Source organism: Rhamphochromis longiceps, linkage group LG18 (genome assembly GCF_057381845.1).
Source record: "Rhamphochromis longiceps isolate RC_006_pf linkage group LG18, R_longiceps_female_GT1.1, whole genome shotgun sequence".
Lineage (NCBI taxonomy): Eukaryota > Metazoa > Chordata > Actinopteri > Cichliformes > Cichlidae > Rhamphochromis > Rhamphochromis longiceps.
The window spans coordinates 21,766,509-21,787,970 of NC_140574.1; the positions used below are offsets into that span (position 1 = coordinate 21,766,509).

Sequence of the window (21,462 nt, forward strand, 5' to 3'; positions counted from 1 at the left end):
TTTTTACAGTCAGTTACAATAAGTAGTACTGCCTACTAGCTAGCATGGCGGAGTTTATATACAGCTGGGCGGGTGCTGTGATGTTAATGATGTTGAACTTGTTTTATCTTATTTTATTTATAAAGGTTAGTTATTAGAGTTATCAAACGTCCCGTAAAAAACGGAATCCTCTCGTATTCAGAGAAAATATTATGCGTTTGGTGTTGAGCTGAAAAGGAGCACAATTTGTCCCGGACTTCAGCTACAATGAAAAAGACACAAAGCTGGATTTATTCTGTGTCTTTGCTGCACAGCTGCATCTTCTTCTCTCATTCTCCCCCCTCTCTCTCCTGTTTCTACTTCAATCATGAAACTGATCAATGATCAGCTGATCGGCTTTTCTCTCTTGTTTGTTTATCGCCCACTTTGCGCCAGAAAGAGGAAACCGGCAGACGCTAAACAACAGCAGCACGTTTAAGCTTGATCAGCTGTTGTTAGAATTTATTTAATATTACTTTGTAGTATCAGCTGATGTTTGCTGGAGCCACACCTGTAAAAGCTGGTCATGATATCGGTTTGGTTATCTGGTGAGAGGGAAACATGAAGGTGAAACCAGGAGATGTCCTTACTGAATCATCAGAGCTGAACAGGTGATGGAGAAACAGGTTTACCTTTTAGGTGACATGAATGAGTTGAAGGGAAGTTATGAACTGTTTCTGAGAGACAAATAACACCAGGATCCTTTTCTAAGATAAGATAAGACTTTATTGATCCCACAACGGGGAAATTTTTGCGTCACCTCAGCTCAGGTACAGATATCAGAAGGAAATACAAAAATACAAATAAGTACAATCGATGAAAAAAAGTAAGATAATACACTATATACAATGGTAGCACACACAGTATGCGATTATGGATATGGTTGGAAATATGGAAGACATAAACTATATAGCTTGATGTAGCTATTGTACCACTACTATCCCTATTTGTAGACATGTACACACACATATGTACACACTAAATATACATATGTATACATATACATACATATATACCTGCACATGTCCATACACATGGAAGGTCCATTATGCATGAAGTGGTGACCGTGGATGTTCACAGTGTCCTGTGACTTATGACATCGTGATTGAGGAGTTATAGAGTCTAACTGCTGTTGGGATGAATGATCTGCGAAAGCGCTCCTCCTCACATACTCATGCAGTGGGTGATGTGGGTTGTTCATGATGGATGTCAGCTTTACTAACATCTTCCCCTCACCAACCACCTCCACAGACTCCAGGGGACATCCCAGCACGGAGCTAGACCTCCGCACCAGTTTGTCAATCCTGCTCCTGTCCCTGTCCGTGCATCCACTCCCCCAGCAGGCCACTGCATAGAAAAGGGCAGATGCTACCACAGTGTCATAGAATGTCCCTAACAGAGTCCTGCAGACTCCGAAGGACCTCAGTCTCCTCAGCAGGTGGAGTCGACTCTGGCCCTTCTTATACAGGACGTCTGTATTTGTAGTCCAGTCCAGTTTATTGTTGAGGTGAACACCCAGGTACTTATAAGAGTCCACTATCTCAATGTCTTTCCCTTGGATGTTCACCGGTGTTGTAGGGGGTGACTTCCTCCTGAAGTCTATGATCATCTCCTTTGTCATGCTGGCGTTGATTTGGAGTACATTGGTCTCACACCAGCCAACAAAGTCACTGATGACCCCCCTGTATTCCTGATCATTCCCGTCTGATACGCATCCAATGATGGCTGTATCATCTTTTTATGTAGCTGACAACTGGTAACTGTACAGGGGTGGATCTAGCAAAGTTTTGCCTGGGGCCCAGGTAGGGCATTAACAGGGAGAGGTGTGCACAAGGAAATACTTTTCTTTCTTTTTCTCATTTAAAATGTCTCGCTTTTACCAAATAATTATCTGAATCTTACAACAAACGTTTTCATCTGATGTAAAATGTATAGAAATCCATTATTGTACATAGCATTTTTTTTAGGGTCCCATCATAATTTCTTCAGAAGTAGCTAAGTACTGTATATGATGCCAGTATTTTCCCACATTTTCTAGATACTGTATCAGTACTGTGTGTAAAATGCCATCAAAAAGTCAATTAAGTTTTATTCTTTCTCACCTGTCTTTTTATCTCCTTTCACTTTTTAAAGGTTGCCATGTTAGAAAAAATATTTTGCCCTGCCATGCTGTTTATTGATGTGGCAAATGAATGGTTTATGAAAATATATCTAAATCTGTCATCAGTAATCAGTAATGATCATGTCTCACCTCTAGTCTTCTCTGTCTTAATTTCAGGTTTTCACCATGTGTTGTAGACAGTTCAGGAGGTTAACACCAAGCAGTCTACTTTCGGGTACTGTTTAGAATACCAGAATAGGGAGGATGGTGTAGGTTTAAGTTTATTAGACTGATGCATATATACCAACAAGACAGTGTACATCACTGTGACAACAGCGTTTGTTTTCATTCAAAGGCTTTATGGTTTTTCCTATAATACCTGGTGGGCCGGTCTCTAGTCAAAATGCCCGGGTCGATTTTTTGTCCCAGTCCAGCCCTGTATGTTTGTTATTCAACTTGTGTTAAAACATTTAATCACGTAGCCAGAACTGTATGTTGTACTCCACTACTGCATGGTACAAAAGTCCCCTCCTCCATCCCCATTTTCTTGGAGTTTGGCGAGGTCACTGAGGCAGTTAGACATCTCTTTGGTAGCAGGACCCTTGGGGTGGACATGGTTTGCCTTGAGTTCCTGAAGGCTCTGGATACTGTAGGGCCGTTAGTTGATACACCTCTGCAACATCGCATAGAGATCTGGGGCGGTGCCTCTGGATTGGCAGACTGGATTGGTTCTCATCTTTAAGAAGGGGGACTAGAAGGTGTGCTCAAAATACAGAGGGGTCACACTCCACGGTTTCCCTGGGAAGGTCTATGCCAGGGTACTGAAAAAGAAAGTGACTCTGTGGTTGAACTTCAGATACAGGAGGAACAATGCAGGTTTCGTCCTGGTCGTGCAACAGTGGACCAACTCTTTATCCTACCAAAGATATTTGAAGGTGCGTGGGAGTTTTGCCCAACCAGACTACATGTGGTTCGGTTTGTGTGTGCTTCGGTGGTATGTGGTGTGTGGCCCTTTGCTACAAACCATTCACTCCCTATGCAACTGTTGAAGAGGCCGAAGATCATTCCTGATCTCAAATTTTTTTTTTTTTTTGCAGAGGATGTGATTCGGTTGGCTTTGTAATGTAACAATGCAATACAACCCCCCCCCCCCCCCCCCCCCAAAAAAAAAAATAATGCTGCAAATTTTAGAAGATGTTCTGTCATAATATTTCTAAAGTAATTTTGCTAGTCTACTGTACAATATCCAGCTAGGTCATCACTGTAAATAAGTTAAATCTAATCGACAAGATGGAGCATGATGTACTAAACATCCTGTTGATGTTACTGCTAGACAGATAACATCAGAAGCCCATGTGCACAAGACATGGGCTTCTATCTGTAAGTATAACCGCAAGCTGTTTTCATCTTAGCTGTTGACCTTCACTGAAAGTTCTCAGTGCTTGTTTTCTAATTTCAAAGTCTTTACTGTTGATGTATTGCCATGTCTTACTCGAATATGGTTAGAAAGCAAACAATGTCATTAGTTACACTTGATCATCTCCTGCTGTGACAGACATCGCACTGTTCTCTTTTGTAGTACCGGTTTGGATCCACTTTTGCATTCAGAAGTGCGTTAATTTGTCATGGAATGGATTCAACAAGATACAGTGCTAGCTGTACAGTTTAATAATAAAGCAAAGTCCCATTCTGTATAATTCTGTATGGCTGTCACATTTCTGTATTTTCTGTTTAATTAAACAGTTTATCTTATCTCATCTCATCTTATGTAATGTTATGTTATGTTATCTCTTCTCTTCTCATCTCAGTCTCATCTCTTCTTATCTTATGTTGTCTCATCTCAGCTCATCTTATCTTATTCGAGGGACTCTTTCATCTGGGGAACAGGAGGGACATTTACAATGACAGCAAACTCTCTCACCGAATTTTGTTGAATTAAGATGGTCTTGAAAAATCAAAAATATACTTACTTTTCTGTATTTTCTGTTTAAATGAGTTTGTTTTATTGATTTTTATTTCAGTTTCCCCATCCATTTTCTATTGTGATATCACATTTATTTTATTGAATTTTAATAATATTATTTTTAATGTTTTGGCTTCTGTAAGTAACGCAGTAATCTCCTCTTTTGGGGGTGATGAATATATCTTATCTAACGATATCATTATTGAGAATATTATAAGTAAAGTAAAAGCATTAGAAAGATAGATATATAGTTTTCAATGATGTTTGACTATGAGATTGCGAACTGCAGGAACTCGGTGATGTGGTTTTGTTGGAAACTTCATGATAAGCAATTACACTTACAATAAGTGCATCATGACCTATTTCAGTGCTCCAGATGCAAAGCTTTACCGTTGTTGCATGGGTCTTGGGTATAAAATAAGTTCCTCTGACCTAGAAAAGAACATCCAACCTCAAAGCAACCCACTTGTAGCGGCCCACGTGAAGTCAGAGCACGGAGGTCTTCAGTGAAGCTTTCATCCTCTTTAAACTCTTATCTCCACTTGTATCTAAATGTCACATACTTTATATCTATCTATAAATATATATATATAATTATTTTTATGTCTCTTTTAAGTTTATGTCAAGAGTCACAAAGAGGAATGACGCTTTATAAAACGTCCCATGTTGCACGGCTGGCTCTGTCTTATCAGGGTGTGTTGATGCAGGTCACACTGGTCACATGTCTAACATGTGTGACCTAATATGTCTCTTTTCAGTTTTCCTATAATTACAACTTCTAGTTTATATTTGGCCAACATATGACACAATGAGCACTGAATAATATAAAGAGCTTTTTCAAAAAGCTTCTGTATTTTGCTTTTATTTCAATTCAGTTCAGCGAGCAATACTTTTTAACCACACTCTTTTTTACGTGACAGTTTTAATAATTTTGTACTTTACAAATTTCTTTGTATAAATACAATATATAATATGATGCATAATTATTGTGCCCTACCCTAAATACAAGCAAAGTTGTAACAAGTTTAATTGATCGCTTATTTTATAGAAAGTACTTTTTAATTAGAAGGGGGTTTTTTTTCCTTGTAGTGGTTTTATGTAAGGTTTTACCATTTAAACGTTTCCACTCTTGGTTGGACAGAATTTTGGGTTCTATAAATAAAAAAAATTAGGGGGGTTTTCGTGACAGTCTAGCACCACTGATGTGGTCAGAGCTGAGGTATAAATGAAGCTCCTCAACAGTGCACCCCCTTTCACTCCACTTGAAGATAGGCGAGACAACTTTATCATCAGAATCACTGTTGTCAACTGAAACAAAGACATGGTGACAATCAAAGCCATGGCGATGGTGATCGCACTCACTATTTGTCTGACTGCGAACAGTTCTGACGGTATGTACTTGCTGCCTTTCTGTTTTTCATCTTTAATTTTAATTATTTATTACTATTATTTATTATTATATATTTTCTTTCCTTTTTCACAGGCTATCGTTACTGCTGTCGAAGATATATGACAGGCCGATTACGAGATCTTGAAATTAAGGGGTACTCAGTCCAGACTATTAAGGAGATGTGTCCCATTGATGCCATCATGTGAGCGTCACTAAAATCATTTTAAAGGTTAAAGACAGCTTCAATGATTACCGTGGGTGTATAAATATTTACATATTGCTTTGTTTTAATGCAGTTTCCACACAAAGAAGGGGAAAGCATGCGCCAATCCAGCTCTGAAGTGGGTGATGGACGCTGTTGATCGTTTAAGGTGAGATTTTTAGAAAGAAAATAATGAACAAATGTTCTGATTTGAAACAAACAGCAAGAGAAGTAACTCCATCTATCATCATTTTAGGAATAAAGCGCAGAAGATCCACCAGAACAACTCACTGTAGCAGAAATAGAGGATCGTCTGAGCTTTTTAAGGATGCCAGCTACAGCAGACTGTTTTCTATGTGAGCTCTGCAGCCTGCAGCCAGCAACCAGCAATGCATCATTGTTTTTAAATCCAGTTAACTCCAGCTTGAAGAGCCTGCTGTAAATGGCGAATGTGGTGTTCAGCAATGCATATCTCAGCTCAGTTGTAAGAGCTTGTATCATATTATGTCTTTATCGTCTTTGTAAATCTTATTTTTTGCTTTTATATGTTTATAAAATAATTTATAAAAAGAGTCATTTGTTTTATTAATGGTTTTGTAGTTTCATCTAATCATTCAAATAAAATGAGTACCTGTTCCAAGTCTAAAACAACTTGTTCTTGTGTGCTGTTTAATTTTTTATCGTTAGGCTGTGTACACCAGAAATAATTTTAACTTTGACTATATGTATATATATTTATTCAATCTCCTTTTTCCATCACACTTTGATTGCATCACTTTTTTGTATTTTTTCTATTTAATCAGCTGCTGTAACACAGTAGCTTCCCAACTTTTGTGATAAAGAAAGTATTTCTCATCATATTCTAATTACATTATCACAAACTGAGAATGCAGAATTCTAACTTATTGTAAATGCGGTGATTTAAATGTTTAAACAAGGCATCCACATTTTTTTGGCCACACGGCACCACAAATGGACATTTTTAAAGTAATTTACACAAATTTCCCATAGTCTAAGTCGATATAAAAGCATTCGATGGGCATTCATCCATCACGTCTCCGCCAAATAAAAAAAACAAACTTTCCTTGCTTGGAAGCAAGGTTCACTCAGAAAAAAGCAATCTACATGTAGCAGATATGAGATAAGGGCATATTACAGATGATATATTTTATTATGCTCTCTATTTATCATGATAAAATAAGATAGATATAATAAGAAATACATGGACTGACAGTCACACAGTCTCAAAAAATGGAAACAAAGTGCCAAAAAATCCCCAAACAAACAAAACCCCAAACTCTCTCTTATTGATATGCAGACAATGTTATTTCTGTTATTTCTGTATTTTTTAAAGTCTTATGATGCCATAGTCAAGCGTTTTACACATTCATCCAACAAGTAAAAGAGCAGACTGAGTCGAAAGCAGACACCGTTAATGTCGTTAGTATCACAGATCAAAACAAAAAGACCCGTTAAAAACACCTGCCGCAGTCCCCTATCAGTCAGAGGAAGCGGTACAATTAAATCGGTATCTCTCATTTTCTCCGCTTTGCTTTTCTCTCCACTGAAGAATCTGCTCACATCTATAATCCCACATTCTTTTTATCATTTTATGTCTCCTGATGGCCTGTTATCACAGAAACATGGCATGTTTTGAAGCCATAATTAAAATTTGGACACATCTGTTTATGTCGAGAGAGGCCATAAACAGAGGATTTTTTTATGCCAACTTAAGTTTGACTCGGGTCAGACCAACAAGTACTCTGGATTTGATCTTTTAGAACATGAGGAACGCTTCATAGGATGAACGTTGAGTAGAAATAGCCTTGAAAAAAATGGACTATTCACTTAAACTGAATTGCTCAAACATAATAACATCAGTGCTGTACAGTACAAACACACCAATATGATGATATACAGAACACAGAAATAGAAAAACAGTTAAAAACAGTTACACAGGAGATTTTCTGAACTTTACTGTAAAATTTGAACAATGCTGTCATTCCATAATCATACCAATGATTGCAAACGCTACCATTGTTTTGATCCAACAATGATCCAAGCAGTTCCTCTTTGTTTCACTGGGGAAAGTGGCAGGATTTTTTCATGATGTAGCTTCTTCTGCTCTGGGCTGAGCTGAAGTATTTATGAAGCTGCTTGATCAGCACATTACCAGCACAGCCTCACTGACTCAACCTGAAGAGCCACCAGATACAGTGAGATAGCTTCATCATCACTGCTGCCACCACAAACACAGAAGACATGCTGCCAATTAAAGCTGTGGTGGTGATCGCACTTACTGTTTGTCTGCCTGCAAGCACATTTGCTGGTATGTACTTGTCTTTGTTTCTTTTGTTTCTTTGTCTTTTCTCCCTTAATCACATACGCTTACACATCAGCATTGCCACTACTGGGATCTGGCAGATACAGATATTATATTTTACTCTTCCCAGCTTATCGTCACTGCTGTCGAAGGTACATGATAGGCAGGTTACAGGACTCCATCATCAAGGGGTACTCAGTCCAGACTGACACAGAGATGTGTCCCATCAATGCCATCATGTGAGCATCTTTAAAATTATTTTTAACAAACTGCTTTAAAGATCAAAAAATACTTGAGACGAAATTAGTGTTTACTGTGGGTGTAAAAATATTTACATATTGCTTTATTTTAATGTAGTTTCCACACAAAGAAGGGGAAAGCATGCGCCAATCCAGCTCTGAAGTGGGTGATTGACGCTGTCGATCATATAAGGTGAGATTTTTTGAAGCAGAATAAAGAGCAAGTGTTCTGATTTTCTAATAAACAGCAAGAGAAGTAACTCCGTCTATCATCGTTTTAGGAATAAAGCACTGAAAATCCACCAGCACAGCTCACAGGGGCGGAAAAAGAAGACCATCTGAGCTTTTTACGCACACGGTGGATGCCAGCTAAAGAAACACTTCACTCTTTTATCTTCCACTGACGTCCGTCTCGTGGAACCTGCTGCAAATGACAAATATGTTGTTAAACAACAGCAATATCAGCTCAGTTTTAAAAGCTTGTGTAATATTTTAATTTTATATTCTTTGTAAATGTAAGATAGGATTTTATAGTTTCATATAAATGCTGAAATAAAACGAGCACATGTGCCCGATCTGCTTGTGTGCTGTTGTTTTCTGTGGTGAAAACATCCAGCTTTGGAAGTTCTGTGCTGCTAATAGTTAAACAATGACAGGTGAGAGTCCTGTGACATGAGCAGGAGGAAGTCATGGGAGCTGAAGAAGGAACCGGTATTTCTGTTGACATGGTGTCATTAGCTACCACTTAATTATTAAAGTAACATTCATGTAATAATTAAGTAATACAGCAATAATGGTTTGAACTGCATAACATTAAATTGCAGTTTATTTAATTGGGTTATATGGGGTCATAAACTGGATGTAATAATGTCTGTGAAGCAATGCAAATCAGAAATATTATAATATATAGTGTAATATATTAATAAGAATATATAACTGCTAGGAATCAAATAGTGATAACTATGCATGTACATTTTTATATACTAAATTTAAAGTGGTAGTAACCTCATAATAATAAGGTAATACTGGTTGATGCTTTAATATATTAGAAAAGTTTTATTATATTATGACGATGAAATTAAACTTACCTTACATCCCCAGCATGTGTTTGAAGGTAACTGTGTAAATATTCTGTCAATTGCTGTCTTTTAAAAACACACCTGAGATAGTTTCTATGCAATAACCAGGAATCCGGGCTGCAGAATGCATAACTCCCTGTTTTCTCTCCATGTTAATAACCTATGAAAGCAAACTCAAATAATGTGTTACTTTGTGTAACCATCACGTTACTTTGTCATAATTGAATGAGTTTATTTGCAGTGCTCATGAACGCGAATCATACAGTCTCGATTTACAAGGTCCTTTGTAGAGGAAAATCCATTAATGAGGTCTGAGCTCCAATCGCACGTGAAGAGGAACAAATTTTTCTCCACCCCTCGCTCTCGCACAGATTTCTCTCAGCAGGATAACTTCTCCACAGAAGAGAGGGACAGGTGAATAATCGTAGAGGAACACAAGCGGCAGAGTTGCAGACTGGAGCAGGTTTCAATAACATGGTTAATTCAACACTCAGACGCAGACTAAAGGATCTCTCCCAGTATAAGTAGTGGCAGGTTGATCAGCACATGACAAACAGGTGAGCTTGATTGTGTCAGGTGTCCCCGAGTGGAAGGTGGGAATTCTGGAAGGATCAAACCCTTGCAAGACAAAGCATGGTTAGGCACACACGCACAAACACATCCACACACTCATAGTGATAAAGAAGGAGAGAGAGAATGGCAGCGATGCACGGGAGGACCATGACAGCCTTGGCTGTTATAATGGGTAGACGCCTGACCTGATGGATACAGACTCTTTGCTCACTCACGCAGAAATGCACTGATTTACTGACTTTTCTGTCTTTGTCTTTTGTCAGTCAACACCTAATACACTTGTGTGGACTTCCTCTTCTGTATCAAGCTAGAGCCGCTTGCCACTTGTGGTAGTTTATGTGTAATAACCAGAAATGAGAAATATGTAACCAAGACATGAGATGGTTTTGGTGGAAAGTTTATAGTAAGCAATTGCATTTATAGTCCGTGGATCGTGACCTATTTCAGTGGTTCAAATGCACAGCTTTTCCTTTGTTGCATCGGTCTTCGGTATAAAATAAGCCCCTTTGACCTAAAACCTTCGTATAACCTCAAAGCAACCCACGTGTAGCGCCCACATTCAGCAAGAGCACGAAGGTCTTCGGTGAAATACCTGATCCTCTTCAAACACTTATCCCCATATGCTTCTAAATGTCACACACTGTATTAGTTATTTTTAGGTATCTTACATTTTAAGTGCATGTTGAGATTCACAAAGAGGAACAACACCTTAAAAACCTTGTGCTAACATGTGTCTTTTTAAAGTTCTTTCAAAAAAATACCCAAATATAAGCTCATGTACACATTTAAAGTTCCTGTATTTTACTGCAGTTTAGTCCATTATAATTCAGAAGGAAATGCTTTTTTTGCTGGGTTTTCGCTGTGGAGGTTTCGTTGTGGTTTTTTAAACCACACTTTTTATTGTGACAGCGTAAATTACTTTCTACTTTGCAAATTTTTCTCTGTGTTTACAGTTAACATGATATGATGTTTTCTTAAAGGTTAAACAGTCCCACCATGAAGACAAGTGAGTTGGAATAATTGTAGGTGATCGTTTAGTTTCTAGAATGTCAGCTGACACGTGCGCTTACATTTTTATACAACCTGTTGCACACATATTGGTTATCGTGTTGTGGGTCATGTTGTTTTCTGTGTGAGCTTTGCCGCCAGCAGCCAGCGACTCTTTTGGTTTGCTGGTGTAAACAATGCAGTATCAGCGCGCGTGTAAGAGAAAATCTTTATAAATGCATTTTGTGTTGTGCTGTTTGAATGATGTATCCTTCCTCCTTTACTCTTAATTCTCTATTTAACAGGTATTACAGTCACAATTTGAATTCTACTGGAAGGATTGTACAGCACACATTTTTGTTAACTTTAAAAAACAAGACTTGGGTTCCCCAGTTTGAAATTATTTTGGATTTTTTCTAATCAATGCAGGATCAAAAATACGGCCTTTGCATAAGTCTTGCTGTAAGCTGCAGCTTAACCAAACATTTTTGGTCACCTTTAACGAGCTTCGGGCATTCTGGCTGGAAATTTCTTGGCACTGACTCTGCCACAAATTTTTTGATTACTATCAAAAGTGTAGGCCATTGGTGTCCAACTCCAGGCCTCAAGGGCCGGTGCCCTGCAGGTTTTAGATCTCACCCTGGGTCAACACACCAGAATCAAATGATTAGTTCATTACCAGGCCCCTGGAGAACTTCAAGACATGTTGAGGAGGTAATTTAGCCATTTAAATCTACCGTGTTGGATCAAGGACACATCTGAAACCTGCAGGACACCGGCTCTTGAGGCCTGGAGTTGGACACCCCTGGTGTAGGCTACCAAAACATTTAATAGGCGTGCATCTATACTTTTGTTCCCGTGTGGGTTACAATACTGGCATTCATTTTATATTTAATCCCCTAGTTGTGCCAGATTTTGAATTACTACGGTGTAAACCTTTTTGTATTTTCTGTTTAATCGGCTGCTATAAGACAGTTATTTCTTCTTCTTCTTCTTTTTGGCTGCACATAGAAAACACATATGTTCCATAGCCCAGGATGACATCATTGATGTGGAAAAAGCATAAAATTTTATGGACACTGGTCTATCAAATCTCCACCAATGAAAACTCTTTCCTTGCTTGAAAGCAAGGCTCATTCAGAAAATCTACCTGTAGCAGATATGAAATAACAGTTAATTACACAATGGTAAGAAAAATCTGTCATAACACAGGAAAAGATAGGCCTGAAGCAAACCCACTCACACAGACAGAGTGGGTTTGCTAGTTTCAGTTTAGTTTTTATTATCTTTTGTATTTATGATGATACAATGATAAAGAATAGAATAAATATTAGAGATCTAGAGTGATTGTAGTGATCTCAGTCTCAAAAGCACATTTGACCGTGTCCACAGAGTGTCCTGTGGGAGTTGCTCTGGGAGTATGGGGCATCTAAGAGCCGATCAGTCCTTATACTTCTATTGCAAGACCTTGGTCTGCATAGCCGGCAAATAAGTTTGCTGGTGGGTGTTGGACTCCATCAGGGCTGATTCTGATCATAAATTTTATGGACAGAATTTATAGCAGTAGTCAAGTGGCAAAAGGCTTCCACTTTGTTCTCAGAATCTCGTATCTGCTTTTTGCAGATGATGTGGTTCATCAGCACCTCCAAGTCTGAGGTCATAGTCATCAGCCAGAAAAGGGTGGAATTACCACTCTGGGTCGGGGGTGAGTTACTGATGAGTTACTAATGATGAGTTACATCCTTTTACTTGATCAATGTACTTTTTTTTTTTTGCAACAATCCAAAACAGCGAAAAATACAATGTCAAGTCCAGAATATTCTTCAGTAAAACCTCAAAGGTACTGAATGCTCAAAAATATGCTGAAAGGAAACTTAAGCACATACTCCCACACAATGTAACTGTTTAATTTAACATTAAACACAGTTAAGGCTCACAAATCACATTCCCATCTAAGTGGGAATAAATAAAATACATATGCAACAGTGGGAAGTGTAATAGTTTATACTTCCAGTGTCTTTGAATGAAACAGTTCGGCTATACTTCTGTTTGCTCTCCAGTTGTATTTAGCAGAGGCTGAGCAACCCAAGCGTGTTCCTTCTTCTTTTTCCTAACAAAAGATAAAGATGGAAACACCACAAAGGAGAAACAAAGATGTTCTTTTTATGAACAAATATGCGAAACACTGATACATCTTACACCACATTGTTTGTTTTATTAAAACAGACACTAATGTGTCCTTGTATGTATGTCCTTGAGTGACTTATGTATGTATGTATGTATATATATGTATATATTGTACTATTCTTAGTTAGTGTATTGTCTGTCTTGTCTTAATGTTGGTTTAAAATGGAGCACTGTAACAAAAAATAATTTCCCCCAGGGATCAATAAAGTATTCTGATTCTGATTCTGATTCTGATATTTGAATACAAATACCATATATAAAATATCACACTTGGGTAATAAAATAGTGACAGGTTTATAATTGAATTTTTGTCTCAGCCTTTTGGATTATGACCAGTAAAAATCAATGGTTGTAGCTATGTTTAAACCAGTGACATTTCCCTAATTTAAGAATGACGCTTTTGTGATGTCAATGCTGAGAGTCACAAAAAGGAGCAACGCCTTATAAACTTTCCCACATTGCACTGCTGCCTCTACAGGAGTCTTTGTCCGGTCAGGGTGTGTTAATGCAACAATTAACATGTATGATGCAATGTTTTTCTTTTAAATTGCCCATAATTATAATTCCTTGCTTCCTACTGAGCTGGTTTGAAATCAATTCCTCCCAAAAGTTACACGTTTTTACACAGTTAATAAGTAATCACACTACCTTTTTGTGACAGGTGTGTGTATGTGCATAAATACTGTAAGACTGGAAAAGTGTTAAATAAAAGTTGTTCCATAAATTTCCATAATCAAAACAAATGTTTCCAAACACTGCCGTTGTGTGGATCCATGTGGATTCATACGCCCCTCCTACTTTGTGTCATAACATGAAACCTAGAAAACAGCTAAACAATAACTGACGAAACTTCTCAAAGGAGGAAGTTGTGGGAGCTGCTTATGTAAAGCATGTAGTAGAGCAGGTATTTCATCAGCTATGATGAAGTGGAAGGCTTAGAAGGCTTAAATAAGAGCTGCAAAATGCATAACTGCCTGTTTTCTGTCCACTTTAGTGTTAATAGGTCAAGGTCAAGGTCAAATTTATTTATATAGCACATTTCAAACAGCCGATGCTGCACAAAGTGCTTAACAATATAAGCCATTCAACTTTACCCCATTCAACTTTAAACTTGAAGTAATGTGATGATTAACTGGTGTGATAATCCGCCTCAGTTTGTCTTTGTCAGTCACATGATTCTGGAGTGAAGCCAAGGAAGTCTAGCCAGGTAGCAGGTGGCAGTTGAGCTGATGGTAACAGACTCTTTGCTCACTCATTCAAGAATGCACTGATTTATTGACTGTCAATTTTCTACAATTAAAAACCATAAAAAAAACTTGTCTGTACTTTCGAACAGAAAATGTTAATTCACATGACCTTGACAACAACACCTGATTAATGGCAGATAACCAACAAGGAAGTTGCTGAGACATTTCCACAGTCCTACCTGCGGGCAAAGACAGGTGAAATTTTCCGGCGGCCCTGCCAGAACCACAGAGCTGCCAGAGAACAGGGAGGAGTCTACAATAGGGGAAGTCCAGGTCCTCAGACAGAGCTGCACCTACACACTCTGCTTGGCTGGTTCAGCTTCCTGTGACCATCTTTGCTGCATTCCTGTACATTTCACTTTTGCATTATATTTAAAAACACAGACTAGCTACATTATGTACTCATGAAACTTGGAGAAATTCTCAGCTTTTGACTTTTGTTGCTGACTTTAAAAAGAGCTCCTCATTTAGTCAAGAATTCTAGCAACCTGGACTTTCTTGTTCATCTAATTCCAATATTCCTGTGTGGTTGAAAATAAACTTGTAGCTTCAGTGGTATGTATTCCCCCATTCTCAGAGGCTTGGCTTGTATTGCTCCCAGCTGGCGACCTGGGACTTTTCATCTGTTTGGCTGCTGTACTAACCACTGCACCGTGGCAACACATGGAGCCTTCCTTTACAAACATTTAGCTGATAAAACTACATTTATTTAATGTAGAATAAATAAAATGAAGAGGACAGAGCAGAAGGTTAGCTGAAACACTGTTTCTTCTGAATAGGTAAACCACACTAGTTTGGTTAAAGCCATAATCTTTGCAGGTAAAAAGTGAACTGGAAATGCATCCCAATCATTCTATGAATGAATTATCACATGCTTGGCTGGCTGGATTGTTAGCTGTTTGGTTTGATGATGGGTTGGATGGTTGGAGGGTCAGTATTACTTTTACTATTAAGAAACTGTGTCCTTTAGTCTCATTTACTTATCAGAATTTTGTCTTTGCTGATGTAAAACTCAGTAGTTTAGTGTTGTTCTTAAAAATGCAACTAAAAAGTTTTCAGCAAGACTAAAAATGAAATCAGATATATTGAGTTTAATATAGTTTGTTACTTTTAAGTCAAAAACTTTAAATTAGTGTATATTTACCCAGGCATACTTGAGCTTTTCATAAGCTTGTCTTTTATTGAGTACTTTACATCAGGTGCTGTATGGCTTGTTGCTGCTGGATCTGCGGTCATTTTCCTGGAATAAGAAGGAAAATGTGATCTCGCCTACTTAATCTTTAAATAGTTTTGAAACAGACATTTAATCATACCTGGAATTTTTTCAAACTAATATTATCAGTGAAATAGTAAGCATCTGCACATATTTGGTCTATAAATATCACAACATTCCATAATCAGTGCAATTTCAGAAGCCTGCAGATCCATGGATCCATGTGTATTTATAGGTCCCTCCCACATGTTCCACCTGTTTTGTTTTTATTTTTAACTTTCAGTGCTGGGATTTTTCTAGTTCGCTAAGAGCTGAGGTATAAATGAGGCTGCTGTGATCAGCACATCACCAGCACAACCTCTCTGACTCCACCTGAAAAGGCGAGACAGTTTCATCATCAGAGTCACTGCTGCCAACACAAACGAAGAAGACATGCTGCCAATCCGAGCTGTGGTGGTGATCGCACTTACTGTTTGTCTGACTGCAAACACATCAGCAGGTTCGTATTTCTTTCCTTCTTGTCTTATTTTCTTTAATTTTTTTCTGTTTAATCACATTTACACATAAGCACTATTTTTTGTCCTCTGTTATATGAACAAATGGTCTTTCCTTCTTTCACAGCTTATCCTCACTGCTGTCGAGGGTACATTACAGGCAAATTACCATATTCAGCCATCAAGGGGTACTCAGTCCAGACTGACACAGAGATGTGTCCCATCAATGCCATCATGTGAGCATCATTACAATTACTTTAACAAACTGCTTGAAAGAAATTTGTGTTTACTGTGGGTGTGCAAATATCAACATATTGCTTTATTTTAATGTAGTTTCCACACAAAGAAGGGGAAAGCATGCGCCAATCCAGCTCTGAAGTGGGTGATTGACGCTATCAATCGTATAAGGTGAGATTTTTAGAAACAGAATAAAGAGCAAGTGTTCTGATTTTCTAATAAACAGCAAGAGAAGTAACTCCATCTATCATCATTTTAGGAAAAAAGCGCAGAGGATCCACCAGCACAGCTCACAGCTGCAGATGTAGAAGATCATCTGAGGTTTTTAAACAGACCACTGACGCCAGCTACAGAAAACAAACTAAGAGCTTGTATAATATTAATTTATACATTGTAAATATCAGATTTTGGTTTTTGCATCTAGTGTTGTGGCAAAAAAGCGTAATTTATGAATATGTTTTTGTGATTTTATACATACATTTAAATAAAATGAGTCTAAACTATTACCCGTTATGTGCTGTTGAGTTTTTTTCACATTTAACACGTGGCGCTGCATTCCTCCTTTTATTTTGTTTCCTAGTTTGTAACAGTGAAAAATTCCAGCTTGGAAGTTCTGTGCTGCAATCTAATTGTTAAACAATAGCAGATGAAAGTCCTGTGACATCAGCAGGAGGAAGTCACAGGCTGTTTATTTAAAGCATGTATCAGAACAGGTATTTCTGTGCAGACAAGATGTCATCAGCTCTGATGATGGTGTTTAGTTGCACTTTTTACTACAGGCTGGTAATAATGATGCAATAGTGGGGGTAATGAGGTGGAAGGAGCCCAGTAATAACACAGAAAGAGGACGTTATTACTAATTACTAAAGTAATATCAAGGTCATATCATGAATCACAATTGTTTGACAAAAACCAATATTAGACTAATTGGGTGATAAGAGGCCAGAAAATGGGAATAGTGGGAAATGTAGAAACAACATATGCCAATAAAACAATGCCAGTTAGTACAGCAGTATATCGAGGACAATATGATAAACTGCTAGCAATAAAATTGTAAGAACTGTGCATTTGAATTTTTATTTACTGACTTTAAAGTGGTTGTAACCTCATAACAATAAGGTAATATGGGTTAATGTTTTAACGTATTAGGATAGTATTACCATATTATGATGCTAATATGAATCTTACCTTACATCTGCAGCGGAAACATTATTATATGTGGCCTGTTACCTGGAAACATCTGCGATACTTTCTGAGCAGCTATACAACACTTTGATAACCACATCGGTACGCGAGTGAAAGTGATTTTTAGATGGCATGGATGCACAGCAGTCATGTGGCGAGTCCTTCATGTGCTGCTGTGCACTGCCACCCACTGCGGGTACTCTGCACTACACACCGTGGCTGTTCAGCATGTCTTATGCTCTTATGGTCACTTCACATTTTGCTTGATCATTATTTACAGTTTCATAATCGCTTTATTGGGAAATGTTTCTATATTATTATTCCAATTTTCTGGCTTCTTATCACCCAATTTATGGTTTCTTATGGCAGTTTGTTGTCTTTTCTGGTCATTTTGTGTATAATTGATTTAATTAATTTTATTTTTAAATCTCATTGTGGTCCCTGAATCTTTGGCTCCTTGATTTTTCTGTCTCTTTATTCCTTTAACTGTTTTGACATTTTGTTTGTTGCCTTCTAGCTTTATACTTCTTTGTAATAGTTTTAAATGCTTATCTTTTTTTTCCTAGTAGTTTTTCATTGTATGTATTTGTTTGATCAGATATATTAACTGCAATATAGTTTACTACCTCTAGTCTAAGGAGCTTGCAAAGAAAAGCATCTGGACTTCTTTGAGTTGCTTGAAGACGTTTCATCTCTCATCCGAGAAGCTTCTTCAGTTCTAAGGTCAAATGGTGGAGAGTCCCAGATTTAAACCCAGTGGGAGTTTCCCCCCAAACAGGGACAAAGGGACCCCCTGATTATCCTCTAACTAATCACATGAGCCAAGGTGTGAAAATGGGTGTGGGTCACAATCAGCCTGGTTTTGGGTGAGCTCATTGTGAAACCTAACCCCACCCTATCATGTGATTTCCTGAGGTCAGATGGCCCAGGGTGTGAGTGGGCGTTAAGGCGTCTGGGAAGGGATCTCAAAACTGGATTATAGATGGCAGAGAGTTGGTGTCGTAAACCCCCGCCTCTGTTCAAAGATGGTCGCTCACAGTGGACATAGATGGCTTCTTTCACTCCTCTTTCAAACCATCTGTCCTCTCTGTCCAAAATGTGAACATTGGCATCCTCGAAAGAGTGTCCTTTATCCTTAAGATGCAGATGGACTGCGGAGTCTTGTCCTGTGGAGGTGGCTCTTCTATGTTGTGCCATGCGCTTGTGAAGTGGCTGTTTGGGCTCTCCAATGTAGAGGTCTGGGCATTCCTCGCTGCACTGTACAGCATACACCACATTGTTAAGTTTGTGTTTTGGAGTTTTGTCTTTCGGGTGAACCAGTTTCTGTCTGAGTGTGTTGCTGGGTCTGAAATACACTGGGATGTTGTGCTTGGTGAAAACTCTCCTGAGTTTCTCTGATACACCGGCTACATGTTCATCGTGACCTTTTCCAGCTCTCCAACTCCACAGATTTTCATTTTTATTTGTAATTTTGCATTAGTTGATAATTTATCCTCTTTAAACACTTTATCCCCATGTGCTTCTGAATGTCTCACACTGTATTAGTTTTATTTTTGCCTCTTTTATGTTTTAATTGTTTTAACTGCCTGGTAAGTCGCAAAGACACTCCTTATAAAACTTCCCATGTTGCAGGAGCTGGCTTTGCAGGAGTTTTTGTCTTGTCAGGGAGTGTTAACCTAACATGTGACCCAATATTTGTATGCATATATATATATCTTTAACATTTATATAAATTTATAATTGTGTGTATGTATAGATAGATAGATAGAACCTGGAAGTCCCGAGGTCAAAATGGGAGATGCCCCCAAGGGTGATGGACAACGACCGAGCTAAGATCCTGTGGGACTTCCAGATACAGACGGACAAAATGGTGGTGGCTAACCACCATAGTGGTGGTGGTGACAAACAGAAGAAGACGGCCGTAGTGATCGATGTAGCGGTTCCGAATGACAGCAACATCAGGAAGAAGGAACACGAGAAGCTCGAGAAATACCAAGGGCTCAGAGAAGAGCTCGAGAAGATGTGGAGGGTGAAGGTGATGGTGGTCCCAGTGGTATGCCAGTCATCATCCTCCCAAATACTGCGTGTTAAGCTTTATAATATGTTGCTTTGTTTATTCATTCATCATTTTAAAGTTTGGATTCTTTTTCTGGACAGACGTTTGAAACATAGAAATGAAAAAAACTAAAAATGATCGTAGATATACATGCATATAGAACCGTTAGACAGAACACTTTTTTTGCACTGATATTAAATTTTTAACATTTAATAATTTTGCTGGAACAAGAACACCATCTTTTCCTCACCTGCTTGGAAATATGTCATCATGAATGTTTGTTTTTTACTGATATCATCTGTGAAATAAACATGTGCACACATATTTGCATACTTACTAAAGTCAAAACAAAGGTATGCAGACACTAACACAGTGTAGTTTGTATTTATAGCCACTCCCACCTGCTCCACCTGTTCCACCGCTTCCTCTTTTTTTATCTTTAACTCGGGAAAATGCTGGGACTTTTTGTGATGATGTCACATGTCTTGATGCGTTTAGAGCTGAGGTATACATGAGGCTGCTGTGATTAGCAGGTTTACCAGCACAACCTCTCTGACTCCACCTGAAAAGGCGAGACAGTTTCATCATCAGAGTCACTGCTGCCAACACAAACGAAGAAGACATGCTGCCAATCCGAGCTGTGGTGGTGATCGCACTTACCGTTTGTCTGACTGCAAACACATCAGCAGGTTTGTATTTGTTTCCTTCTTGCCTTATTTTCTTTGATTTTTTGTCTGTTTAATCACATTTACACATAAGCATACACATATTTTAATTTAACACGTTTTCTTTCCTTCTTTCACAGCTTATCGTTACTGCTGTCGAAGGTACATGACAGGCAGATTACCATGTTCAGCCATCGAGGGGTACTCAGTCCAGACTGTCACAGAGATGTGTCCCATCAATGCCATCATGTGAGCATCATTACAATTACTTTAACAAACTGCTTTAAAAATTAAAAAAAAAAAAACTTGACACAACATTAGTGTTTACTGTGGGTGTATAAATATTAACATATTGCTTTGTTTTAATGTAGTTTCTACACAAAGAAGGGGAAAGCATGCGCCAATCCAGCTCTGAGATGGGTGATGAACTGTGTCGATCGCATAAGGTGAGATTTTTAGAAACAGAATAAAGAGCAAACACTGTGATTTTCTAATAAACAGCAGGAGAAGTAACTCCATCTATCATCATTTTAGGAATAGAGCGCAGAGGATCCACCAGCTCAGCAGCCTGTGATTCCTCACTGTTTTATAGTGAACGGCGTCTTATGGAGCCTGCTGCAAATGACAAATATGCTGCAGATATCAACTCAGTTTTAAGAGCTTGTGTAATATTAAATGTTTGTATTCATTGTAAATATAAGAGTTGTCCATGAATTAAGCTGTGGTGAGAAAGAGTAACCAGTTCCATGAGTGGTTGTGTGGTTTCAGGGAAACATTGAGTACCTGTTCAGGTCTAAAACCACTTCTGCTTGTGTGCTGTTGAATTTGTCCACATTAACACGTGACACTGCATGCCTCCTTTTATCTTAGTTCTTTGTTTATCTTCTCACGCTGAAAGATTCCAGCTCTGAAAGTTCTCACTGTGAGAAGTTTTCTGGAAGTTCTGTGCCACGTGATAAAAAACCCAGGAAGTCGTTAAACATTAATAGGTGAATTTCCAGTAACATAAGCAGAAAGACAATGTGGGATCTGTTTCTTTAAAGAACGTTGCAGAGCAGGTATTTCTTTGTTGACAGTTAGATGAGAAATCTGCCCTGATTTTAATCTGTAGCTTTTCTGTGGTTAAGCTAGTTTGACCTTTGACTTAGTATAATACCTCGTTACACATTACCTGCATTCATTTTGTGTTTAATCTTATTGTATTATATTCTGATTTATGAAGATCTTCATTTTTTGTATTTTCCATTTAATTTTCTGCTTAAACACAGTCATTTCCCAGCTGTTGGCATAAATAAAGTATTTC

The 21,462-nt window shown here is 38.2% G+C and overlaps 4 protein-coding genes across 4 annotated transcripts; all 4 read left to right on the top strand.

Moving 5' to 3' along the window:
• Positions 1-5,336: 5,336 nt before the first annotated feature.
• LOC146648215 (C-C motif chemokine 20-like) lies at positions 5,337-6,309 on the top strand. The gene is made up of 4 exons (XM_085389893.1): positions 5,337-5,473; positions 5,566-5,674; positions 5,769-5,843; positions 5,931-6,309. Exons 1-4 carry the CDS (start codon positions 5,404-5,406, stop codon positions 5,968-5,970), a joined length of 294 nt encoding a protein of 97 aa, XP_085246019.1. The 5' UTR covers positions 5,337-5,403; the 3' UTR covers positions 5,971-6,309.
• A 1,627-nt stretch (positions 6,310-7,936) lies between these two features.
• Positions 7,937-8,578, top strand: LOC146648216 (C-C motif chemokine 20-like). The gene is made up of 4 exons (XM_085390058.1): positions 7,937-8,003; positions 8,128-8,236; positions 8,355-8,429; positions 8,518-8,578. Exons 1-4 carry the CDS (start codon positions 7,937-7,939, stop codon positions 8,576-8,578), a joined length of 312 nt encoding a protein of 103 aa, XP_085246184.1.
• A 7,325-nt stretch (positions 8,579-15,903) lies between these two features.
• Positions 15,904-16,611, top strand: LOC146648217 (C-C motif chemokine 20-like). Its single transcript, XM_085389922.1, has 4 exons — positions 15,904-16,021; positions 16,144-16,252; positions 16,350-16,424; positions 16,513-16,611. The coding sequence occupies exons 1-4, from the start codon at positions 15,955-15,957 to the stop codon at positions 16,559-16,561; spliced, it is 300 nt and encodes a 99-aa protein (XP_085246048.1). The 5' UTR covers positions 15,904-15,954; the 3' UTR covers positions 16,562-16,611.
• A 3,404-nt stretch (positions 16,612-20,015) lies between these two features.
• On the top strand, positions 20,016-21,462 carry LOC146648218 (C-C motif chemokine 20-like). The gene is made up of 4 exons (XM_085389451.1): positions 20,016-20,183; positions 20,300-20,408; positions 20,531-20,605; positions 20,694-21,462. The coding sequence occupies exons 1-4, from the start codon at positions 20,117-20,119 to the stop codon at positions 20,731-20,733; spliced, it is 291 nt and encodes a 96-aa protein (XP_085245577.1). The 5' UTR covers positions 20,016-20,116; the 3' UTR covers positions 20,734-21,462.